The following is a 12,088-nucleotide window of genomic DNA, read 5'->3' on the forward strand; positions in this document are numbered from 1 at the left end:
CAGTCATCAATACATTGATAAAATTATTAAATCATAACTCAGCCATAAATCGTAAACAAACTCAGACGCAACATAAAACAAACTCAGCCACAGATGCATTAATAAATCATAAATCAGTTGTAAAGCATACAGTAACTCAGTCATTGAATTGAATAGATCTAACAAATCAGCCATCATATGTAAATTAACGACGGCAACAATCAGCCGTAAACCATCGATAAAACCCCTCATTCAGCCGGAACACTCGAAAATAAAGGTTCGACTCATACCGGAACTCGTAAACAAAGACGTCTGTAGACAAAAACAAACACGACAAAGAGAGAGAGAGAGAGAGCAACGATGAAGAGAGAGAGCAATAGAGGAGAGCGAGCGAGGACGGAGAGAGATGACAGCGAGAGAAGATAGCGAGCGAAGATGGCGAGAGATGACAGCGAGAGAGTAGAGAAAGACAGAGTATCGCCGGCGGAATTAGGGTTTGGCGACGAGAGAGAGAGTTTTTTTCGGTTGTAAACAGTAAAACATTTCAGTTTCCCTCTCTTTTGATATATATAAAAAAAAAACTCTCGATTTTGGAAAAAAGAAACTGTCTAGTGACGTGGATTTTGGAGAATAATGTTTATTTTAATTTGTTGATGTGTATTTTTTATATATTTTCCTAATTAAAATAAAAAAATAAACCCACGAGGTTAATTGTAATTACACCAGGGCACTAAATATCCGAGTAGTTTTTAGAAAATGTATAACATATCAGGAATAAACCTACTTTTCTATAACATGTGAGTAATTTTTGCTAAAACATATTATTAACAATCACTACAAGAAAACACGCCTTTTGCGAGGACGAATTGCGACGGAGGATAGCTCTCGCAAATTTGCGGTTGATTTGCGACGAAAGCACGAGAAATAAAAAATATGTAGCAAATCTCTCGCAAAATTGCTAGGAAGCCAGTCGTCGCAAATCCGCTGCTCAATTGCGAGGCATTTACGACAAATTCGCAGGGAAGGTGACCTTCCTTGCAATTCACTCGCAATATTGCGACGCATTTGCGAAAACAAAATCCATAGCAAATTTGCTACGGACATGCGAGTGAATTGCGATAGCCATAGCAAATCCATTGCAAAATTAGGAAATTATTTTTATATAAATATTACAAAACTTAATATAATTATTATACTTGAAAGTTAATTTTACTAACTTTTAAAATTATTTTGATGGTTTTTATAAATTAAATATACAAGGTTGCAACAAATTTGCGACTGATTTGCTAGATAAATAGCAAATTAGTCGCAAATCCATCACAAATTAAGAAAATCATAGCAATTCCCTCGCAAATTACAATTTTAAACCTTAAACCCTAAACCCTAAACCCTAAACCCTAAAGACTAATTACATTACTATTAATGATTAAAAAGATGAATCCAAGACTTATAATCAAAGATAGGGCAGTGCAACACAAAATATTTGGATAATTGGACAATTTTGGAATATTTGTCAAATATTTGTCTCAATGTAATGAACATATAGGAAGATAGTTAGAAGATTGTTAATGATGAGAGGAAGATGCAAAATTGGACAATTTTAAAAAGTTTGATGATAGAAAAAAGTATGATGAGCCTATTGGACCTTATAATATACTTGAAAGTTTATTTGACTAATTGTTTTAAATCATTTTTGATGGTTTTTAAAAAATAGATATTCAAGGTTTGCGACAAATTTGCGATGGTTTTGCTATTTGCATAGCAAGTTCCTCGCAAATCCATCGCAAATCTCTAATTTTATAGCAATTCCCTTGCAAATAAACCCTTGAACCTAAACCCTTAAGACTAATTACATTACTATTAATGATTAAAAAGATAAATCCAAGATTTATAATCAAAGATAGGGCACAAATGACAATTTCAAAACCTAAACCCTAAATTACTCGCAAATCCATTGCAAATATCTCAGTTGATAGCAATTCCCTCGCAAATGACAACTTTAAACCCTTGAACTTTAACTCTAAACACTAAGGACATTATATGTTTGCAATTCTCAATATTCTAATCAAATTCTTATATAAATTACATATTTTTTTATATGTTTGAAAAATATGGAAATATTTTTTATAAGGTCTCTCGCAATTCTCTCGCAAAGTCTGGAAATATAAATTACATATTTTTAATACGTTTGCTAAGGATTTGCGAGGGATCCTAGCAAATCCGTAGCAGCATTTGCGAGGGACTTGCGACGCAGCGTTTTCCTATATAAATAGAAAACCTAGTTTGAGCGAAGCTCAAACCTCGACTAATCTGCAGCCAAAAGAAAAACCCTAGTTCCCTAATCTTTCTCTTCTCCGATCTCTTCTCTCTTTTCCGGTGAGTCTCCTCCTCTTCTCTCAGTCTCGGTTAACCCTTCTCGAACCCTAACTCCTCCTCTTTGCTCTTGTCCTCTGAATCTCTTGTCTAAACCCTAACTCCTCCTCTTCTCTCAGTCCCGGTTAACCCTTCTCGAACCCTAATCTCCGACTCGATCTCTTCTCTCTTTGCCGGTAAGTCTCCTCCTCTCCTCTCCGAAGTTGGGGAATCAATTTGGGGTTTAGGGTTATAATTCGATTAGGTTTTTAATTCGATTTTAGGGTTTCTAATTTGGGGATTCAATTTGGGTTTAGGTTATGATTCGATTTGGGTTTTAATTAGTATTTAGGGTTTCAAATTCGATTTAGTTAATTTTAGGGTTATTTCAATTTTTGTGTTTTTAATCAGTTTTTTTCTGCTTTCAGATGTCTTCTCGAGACCAAAATGTTTCTGTAAACCAAAACATGTACAGAAACTTCATTGCTTCTCAAGGTTTAAGTCCTCTAGTCTCTGCTCGAAGGACACATTCTGCTTCTGCTCCTCCCCGATTGTTACCTTCTCCCAATTCTTCTCAAGGTATATCACCAGCGATGCATGCTGATAATCCTCATGGAAGCTCTCCGGCGATGCATGATGAGAATCCTCCTCAGCAATCAACTTCGTGTGTCAACAGTATTTCTGTTTGTCAAACTTTTTTCACTTTGGAACAGTTACTTGCAAGTCCTGGGCGTGCTGGCTTACCAAAACTGGATCCTAAGCGACCTCCGGGTACTCTCTGGTGAGAATGTTATGCATCTAACCTGTAGTTTATCTTTATGTTTTGTATTTTCAATGATCCTCATTCCTTTTATCTTATGTTTTGTAGGTTTGACCAGGATTCTTCGGTTGCTGCTACTGTCCGGGCCATTTTTGAAAGAGATTTCAAATCAGCTCATGCCAATTGGACCCAAACACCAGGTCCGGTTGTAAACTAGTGGTTTGAAACTTTTGCGGTAAGTTACAGATTTGTTGATGTGTATAAATTACATATTTTGTGTGTTTATCACTTGATTTTGGTTCCGATTCTTATTATGATTCATGTTATGTCTTTACAAGCAAACATATAACTGGGATGCGTCCATCAATGGAAGAGTTAGAGCTTAGTGTGAAAAGAAGTTGAAGAGTCGGATGAGTGATCAAGTGTCTCGGTGGAAGGGTAAGTGGAGGAAGAAAGGTAATGATGCAATGCCGCGGTGGCTTGATCCTACCGTATGGGATGGCTTGGTATCGTTTTGGTGTGAACCAAAATCAGAAGCAAAGAGTGTCAATAGCCGTAATGCTCGCTATTGTGATCCTGATGGCACCGGAATACATAAGCACCGTTCTGGTCAGACCTCTTTTAAAGCCCGAGCACGAAAGCTTGTAAGTATCTCTGTTTAACACAAGTTCATTAATCATATCATATCTACAATATAGTAATATAGTTGTTTCATTTCTCTGTTTTTAGTCTGAGAGCACTGGTGAGCCACTACCTAATTTCCTGCGAGTCCTAGAAGACACTCAGAGAAAACCTGATGGGTCGTTTGTTGAATGACTGTCTGAGAAGGTGTTCAATGAAGTGTCATCAAAGATAGCTGAAGCTGAGTCTGAGATATTATCAGCGGATAACATGGAGAGTAGTGCTTCCGGCGGGTTATGAGTAACTGTGAAGAACCAAATTTATGCCGAGGTAAAACAGGCTTCATTGTTTATGTTTATGTTTGTGTAAACACTTATGGTGTGTATATGTTTTGTTGGCAGGTTGCTCCGAAAAAAACGAACCGGATATATGGGGTTGGTAACATGCAAGCAGAAGCATGCTCAGCTCATATTGTTCAACCGCCTCCTCCTTCTGAAGATCCACTTGTTCTAGCTGCGAAGCTTGCTGCTGCCGAAGCTGTTCTTGCAACTCAGGCAACTCAGTTACAGAAGATGCATAGTTATGATGCATACTTTGATTATCTTGCAGAGAAAGATCCAGAGTTTGCTGCAAGGTTTCCCCGAGAAGATCCAGCTGTCGGAGACACAACCACTGGCGGAGAAGCTACCGGCGGCCAAGCAACCTGATGAACTCTCTTTCTCTCTTAATGTGTAATGATGTTTAGCTTAGAACTTGATCTCCCTTGTAAACTTATTTTGTTATTTGAAAACTTAGTAGTTCTAATTACAGCTTTAATTTGCATAAGTTATAAGGTTTAATTTTAATTACAGGTTTAATTCTAATTGTCGGTTTAATTCTAATTAAGCTAACCAAAATGAAAACTTTAATTTTTTATACCATTATTATTATTTGCGACGGAAAAAATAATTGCAAAAGCATCGCAAATTTGCAAGGGAGTTACTAGATACAAATTTTGCGAGGAAATTGCTTTTTAAAAAAGTCCTTGCAATTTTCGATTAGTTTGCGAGGAAATTTCTTTCCTCGCGAAAGTTGCGAGGGATTTGCAACGTTGACCGATTTGCAAGAAGCGATTTGCGAGGAACGGACTTTCCTCGCAAATCTCTCGCTTTTGTCGATTTGCGAGGGATTCGCTACATATTCGTCCATCGCAAAACGCATGTTTTCTTGTAGTGAATAAATTACAAATATTATAGACAAATTCACTTATACACATACATAAATTAAAATTTATGAAATAATATCAATTGTCATATTTTAATAGTCTATCAAACTATAAAAATGTAAATGATGTATATCTAGAAATTGAATATTTCTTAAGAAGTTAGCTATTTTTATGACATATTATAGAGTATTTTATATCATTATAGTTTAAAAATATAATATAAAATATAGGGTTCATACAGATATGAGCTTTAGGAGAAGCATACATTATTATATCTGTATATATATATATATAATATATGTAAATTTACATGATTATTAATTTATGATATTATTAGAAGTATATTTTACATGGAGATTTCAAGAAAAATATTATCTTATTTTCTTATTAAATTTTTTTATTTTTATATTGTTCCGGGACCAGCAAAATTTATTAATTTATAATGTTTATTAGTTTATAGAGGTTTTATATAAATAAGAGACAATTGCATATACACCAACTTTCATAAGATAGTCTTACACTCACACCTACTTCTTGACCATGGTGTACTTTTGAGCATGTTTTCACAAGTTTGTCATAAAATAAAGACAATTTTGCCCTTGGATAATCACTCTCTTTTTCTCTCTCTCTTTTTCTCTCTTGCTTTTATCTTTATTATCATTTGTTTAGTTATTATTAATAATTTTTATATATTTTTTTGCACAAAATATTATGATTACATTTTTTCTACATTTTAAGATGCACTTTGTTATACTTTAGATGAATAAGTTATACACTATCCAATTTTAGCTGAACATTTATTTTACGTTAAGTGGATTATAAAATGTGGATACTTAATTGATTAGACTATTAAATTCATAATTTGAATATGTAATGTGGTTGCTTGGATGTGGTTTTGTGGATGCACTTTTGTGGATGTCTTCCGCATTTCTACATTTTAATATGCATTTTGCCATATTTTAGATAAATAAGTTATATGTTATCCATTTTTATCTTAACATTTGGAGTTATAATTTAGTGTTTAAGGTTTTATAATTTAGGATTCATTGTTAATATTTTGGGTTTATGGTTTAGGAGTTAGGGTTGAAGGCTCATCTTTAGGGATTAGGATAAAATGACAACATCAAATCCATATATTCATGGTCATGTGGACACTAATAGAATTTGTGGATTCTAAAGATTTAGGATTTATGATACAATGACAACATCAAATCCATATATTTGTGGTCATGTGGATACCAATAGAATTGGTGGGTTTTAGAGATTTAGGGTTTAGAATACACCGACAACATCAAATCCATATATTCGTGGTCATGTGGATATCAACCGAATTTGCGGGTTTAGCATACAACGACAACATCAATTCATATTTTTGTAGTCATGTGGATACCAATAGAATATGTGGGTAATGGTAACAGATCAAAGTTTTTAAAAATTTATCCAAATGGTACTTATGAATATAAGATTTTCTAAATCCATGATGCATCTAATTTAATCTTAAAGTATGTGGGACAAACAAGTCTATTTCATATTGAAATTTTAGTTAAAGAAAATTATTCATTTTTAAGTTATTTAATTAATTTAGTTTGGACTTATAATTTGTTAATTTGACTATGAACAACAATTCAATTGTATTTGACTTAGATTAGACTCATAAAGTATTATTTTTTGTGGAAAGAAAAAATATTGAAAGATGCAAAGAAAAATTATTTATAAGTTAAACTTAAAATATCGTAATTAAAATGAAAACCAAATGTTTAAAAAAGAATATTAAAAGAGAAAGAGAAAATAGAGAGAGAAATGAGAAGGAAAAAAGAAGTCAAAATAAATATAAAATAATTAATTAGAAAAGAGAGAGATTTTTTTTTTTTTGTCAACAAAAAGAAATCAGCTTAAACGAGCCAATTTGCGGGAAAGTTGTTTACAAACAGAATATGATGCGGAGACGAACGCGCACGGCACGCTAAAGAGTCTGCTCGTACATTAGCATTTCTATTAACGTGAACCAAAGAAAAAGAAGAAAATTCCTCCCTGTCACTCTGGATATCGTCTAGATAAGGTGCAAAGGCCGACCAATCCTGGGGCAAAGACACCATCTTCACCAAGTCAGAACAGTCCGTATAAAAAGCCACCTCCCGGAAATCATGTCCAATCATACAGCGCATCGCCCAAATGAAAGCTTCAACTTCTGCATGCAAAGGAGACAGACTACGCCGGTAGTTGGTTGCGCCATACAAAGAGGCGCCATTCGAAGAAGTGCACATCCATCCTGCACCTGCAAAAACATCCGTGTTTTTCCACAAACCATCAACGAAACACCGATGGCCTGAGAAAACCGACGGTAAGTGACATCCCGGAATCCTGGTAGACAAAACACGCAGGGAGGAAGGAACTTCGTCCTGCTCGGGTTCCACCTGTGCCTGCTGCCAAGTCTGCGACTCTCCTACCGCCACCCGGACAACTTCGTCAGATCGTTCAACCTCATTCTCGAAAACCCGTGCATTCTGAGCTTTCCAGATATACCACATTAACCAAGGAAAGGTTGCCACTTGTGCACCCGGATTTGTTGAACCCAAAAAATGATCCATATTAGCATAGACAGACTCTGTAGGGAAATGGACCGACCCCACCGGAACATGTGCTAAAGCCCATGCCTTTCGAGCGAGTGGGAACAGGAAGATAGCATGATTGATATCTTCCACTTCGGCCCCGCATCGTGTACACAGGTCATCACAATCAATCCCGCGTCATCTCAAGTTAGCCGATACTGAAATACAGTCCGTCAAGACTTGCCACATAAAATACTGCAATTTTGGCGGGCATGGGACTCCCCAAACCTTAGCTATAAGGGAGGTTATCTCTGGACCTGCCCCAGAAGCCCAAAAAGTGTGTGGGATGGCCAAACGCTCCACCGTATACCTTGATTTGACTGTGTATTTTCCATGTTTTGTAAAATGCCAACCCCAGTAATCCTCCTTCGGGCAATTACTTAAAGGCAAAGCCTTTATCAAAGCTGCGTCCATGGGATCAAAATGCTCAAAGAGCAGATCCCGACGCCAAGTGTTCGTTTGACGATCAATTAAATGAGTCAAACGGAGATTTGGATCCTTAAAAGGACCGTTACTTAAAGCTGGTCTCGGGGATTGAGCTGGTATTCAGGGGTCATGCTATATAGAAATGGACTCCCCAGAGCCAACCCGTTTAATAAGCCCTTTAGTAACCAGAGAGCGAGCTGAGACAATGCTTCTCCATCCATAGGATGGAGAGTATGACCGGATTGGGTCCATAGGATTTGAATTTCGGTAATACCTACTCTTGAAAACTCTAGCGAACAGAGAATCCGAGAAATCCATTAACCTCCATAACTGTTTAGCCAACAATGCCGTGTTAAAGGCATCAACACTAGAAAAGAGAGAGAAATATGAGAAGGAAATCATATATATAAAAGTAAGGTTTCACTCTCTCCTTATTGGTCCATTTGGCATGTACTGCAATTTTAACAAAAAAATATTTATATTAAAAACACAAATTTAGAAACAATTAATTTTCACATTTACCTCACATAATATAAAACTGAATTCATATAAATTCCCCTATAAATTATGCATTAACTTTATTTCTCCACTAAATTATATTAATCAATTGTATTAAAACAAAACAATAAATTAGAATTGTAACTCTCATTTTTCTAAATGTAAATTTTCATCATTTCTCTTCCTATAAATATTCATTATCTTATTCTCTTAGTCTATCACTCTTTCATTCTCTCATCTTCTTCCACTATTCTCAAATCTCTTTTTTTTTGTTTTGTTTTGTTTTGTATTTTTTTGTTATTGTTGTTGTATGGGTTATAAAAAATCAAATCAAATATCATTGTAAAAGCTTAGTTTTAGAGTTTGTATGATATATATTTTTTAATCTTTTAAAAGGTTTATCTCCATTTTCTATTTTATATTAACATCTTATAAGTCATTATTTTCATAATTTCTTACAATATTCACCACAAAATAAGATCATGAAGTTGAAATGATCCATATCTAATTATCTATTATGTCTATGGTTATCTCACATATTCATGTATCATTTTTAATAATTCATAAAGATCAATATAATGTTTAAAGATCAATATAATTATCCATTTATAAAGTCTATTTTGTTTTGTAAAGTCTATCAACTCTATTTATAAAGACTATTTTGTTTTGTGATCCAATTGATAAATCTGCAATGATTAATATAATATATTTTTTTTAATGATTTGAAGTTTTTGAAAACAAAAAGAACATAATTAAACAATTGGTTTTTGTGTGTTTAATCAAAATAAAAATGATCCAAAAAAGAAATCATATTCAGCTGGAACTTAAATATAAAAATAAATTATAATTTTAAAAAATACCATTTAACTAAATTCTCTAAAGATGAAACTATTAGTATGAAATCTAGCACTATAAATTAAATTGATGAGTGAAAAACAAAAAAAAACCAAAAAAATATAAGTTATCCTTGGGATTTTAAAAATTATTGAGATTGAAGAATTCATATATTTTTATAAGAAAACTAATTTAGTGTGTCACTTCAAAAGTAATATTTTTTTTTTTGAAATATTATGTGTAGGTGTTGAGTTTATATCAACAAACAACCAAATCATGTGAATTTTGATTCAGCCACTTGGTATTTCTTTTATTTTAGGTTATAAAAAAATTAAAATATTTATTTATAATTAAAGGCATGTAACTCCATTTAACTCAAATGTAACTCATATCCAATAATTGTACATTAATTCATTCCTCCTCCTAACTTCTTTCTCTTTCAAGAGAAAATATTTTTTGTTAAATTTTAATATTTTTTAATTATTTTGGTTGCCTAAACTTATATTCATATTTTGGTTGGCTAAATTAATATATTTCTAATGTAAAATTATTGTTTATAATATATTTCTCATTTCAAAGTTTAAAGCTATATATCATATATATAAAAGTAAGGTTGAAAAAAAAGTAAGGTTTTTGTCTCTCCTTATTGGTTGATTTTCATTTAATGTTTTCTAATTTTTTATTTTCTATTTGCTTTCTAATTGCTTTATACAATATTTAAGACCTAATAAACACAAAAAATTTAACTCACACATTAAAATAAAATTATAACTGAAAATAAAATAAATTATGCATTAATCATATTCTACCACTCAATTTTATTCAAACACAATAAATTACTATTGTAACTTCATAATTCTAAATGCAACTTCCATCATTTCATATAATATAAATAAGCATTCTCTCAATCTCTCATTCTCTCATATTGGCATTCTTTTCCTATCTCATTTTCACGTTCTGTCATTCTCTTCTACAATACCTCAAATCATTTTTGTTTTTTTTTTTTATTATTTTTGATTTCTTATTTTTGTTGTATGGTTGTAAAAAACAAATGAAATATCATTGTAATTTTTTAATGCTAAATTTTAATTTTAGAGACTACATGATATATATTTTACATTGTTCTTATTTTAAAAGATTTATATCCATTATCTAATTTGGATTATTATCTTGTAAGTAATCATTCTCTCCTCCTCTCCCACCAATATTGTAACATCCGTGTTCTGGGAGTATAGTTTGGGATGTGTTGAGTAAACCAAAGGAATGTGTTTTAATTGATTTTTGGTTTAATTAAATCCTGGTTTAATCAAATTAAACCAAAAACCCTTATTTCTCCTTCTAATTGTCGATGCCTCCTCTCTCCTTTTGGTGCTTTTGTCGACATTTTCATCAGAGAGAGGGAGAGAAAGAGACATAATTCTTGGTTATTGGATGTAAAGGAAAAAGAGAAGGAGATCAATCTTTTTCCTTAGAGTTAAGAGAGAAACAGAACTGTCACGGTTTGAGAGAAGGAGGATCCGAATGGTCTAATCGTTTCGAAAGGTACTGCTATTTGGTAGGATTGTAGCTAAGAGTTTTTCGTACACTCTGATTTTTACAGAAGTGAATTTGAGTTAATATTCTAGGAGATATTGGCAATTTCGTGGGGCGTTGCTTCTCATTCGTGGATTGAGATCAGCGGATGTTACGGGGACGATTGCTGTTTCATATGTTATCTGATCGTGCTGAAATTTTGTGGGAAGCTTCTGGACGTATAGAACTTGCTTTGCACTGGAGGGATTAGAAAGTTAACGGTTCGTTTTGATTTCGTAGTTTTACTTGTGTGGTTGTTCTTTTCTGATTTTTTTCTATCAGTTTGTTTTCAATGTTTGTTTGTTGTTGTGATTGGTTGTAGGAGCGAGTTTGGTTGTTCTTGGATATTGGAGAGCATCTCATTTGGTTGTAGTTATTTTCTTGAATCACTTGTTAAGGTGAGTGCGTGACCATGAGCTTATCTAAGCGATTGAGTTGTATGACTTGTTTTGTGTGATAATGTGTAGGTGTGGTGAAAGTGTTATTGGTTGTTCTGTTTAAATGGTTGGTTTGTTATATTTTATTTGTAGTTGTACTCTTGATTTGTTTGTGTCTATAGCTCGTAGATGGGAGGATCGCCTCACTGAGTATTTCTGGTAATACTCACGCATCTCATTGTGTTTGTGGTGTAGGTAGAGGCAAAGAGTGACTGTGGGATCATGGCAATGAAGAGGAGGATGTTCTAGTGGCTCGTTTGGTTGTTGTCTGGCTTTTTGTAGGTTGCTAGAGTTGAGTCCTAGAATGTTGTTTAGGATTGCTGGTTCTATGGTTTATATTGATTGGATCTTTAGCTTATGATTTTGGAATTATTACGGTTTAATTGATATTGGTTATTGGTTTATTGGTTTTATTATTTCCGCTGTTGGTTGTGGTTGTGGTTAGGTGACTAGTGGGTATGAGACCACTAGTTGTAGTTTATTTATTATATTATATTTATATATTTATTATTAAAAAAAAAAGGTCGGTCCTTTCATTTTGGTATCAAAGCCCTTACGGTTCTAGGTTTGGATTCACTAGGTTTCTGTTGTAGATGTTTGGTATTGCATGCTTTGATTGATTATGTGAGTTAGTCAATTGTGTGTGGCATGGAGTCCTAGAACATACTCTTCGAGCCTTCAATGAGATTCCACGGTGAGTTATTGTTATGTTTCTTTGTGTGGTATTGTTTTGTTTTCTACTTGTTAGCCTCTGTTCTTGGAAGATAAGTGGTTAAGGTGTTTGAGTTGTTGGTCG

The 12,088-nt window shown here is 33.5% G+C and overlaps 1 protein-coding gene and 1 long non-coding RNA gene across 2 annotated transcripts; one reads left to right on the plus strand and one right to left on the minus strand.

Annotated features, from left to right (window-relative positions):
- Positions 1-6,808: 6,808 nt before the first annotated feature.
- Positions 6,809-7,504, minus strand: LOC147927045 (uncharacterized). Its single transcript, XM_087487276.1, has one exon. It carries the CDS (start codon positions 7,502-7,504, stop codon positions 6,809-6,811), a length of 696 nt encoding a protein of 231 aa, XP_087343402.1.
- Positions 7,505-10,653: 3,149 nt separating this feature from the next.
- LOC147927046 (uncharacterized) lies at positions 10,654-11,255 on the plus strand. Its single transcript, XR_015581781.1, has 3 exons — positions 10,654-10,825; positions 10,909-11,076; positions 11,178-11,255. It is a non-coding gene; the product is annotated as an uncharacterized LOC147927046 (long non-coding RNA).
- The last annotated feature ends 833 nt before the right edge of the window (positions 11,256-12,088 follow it).

The sequence above is a fragment of the Camelina sativa genome, chromosome 15 (genome assembly GCF_030686135.1).
Source record: "Camelina sativa cultivar CO46 ecotype springtype chromosome 15, ASM3068613v1".
NCBI lineage: Eukaryota > Viridiplantae > Streptophyta > Magnoliopsida > Brassicales > Brassicaceae > Camelina > Camelina sativa.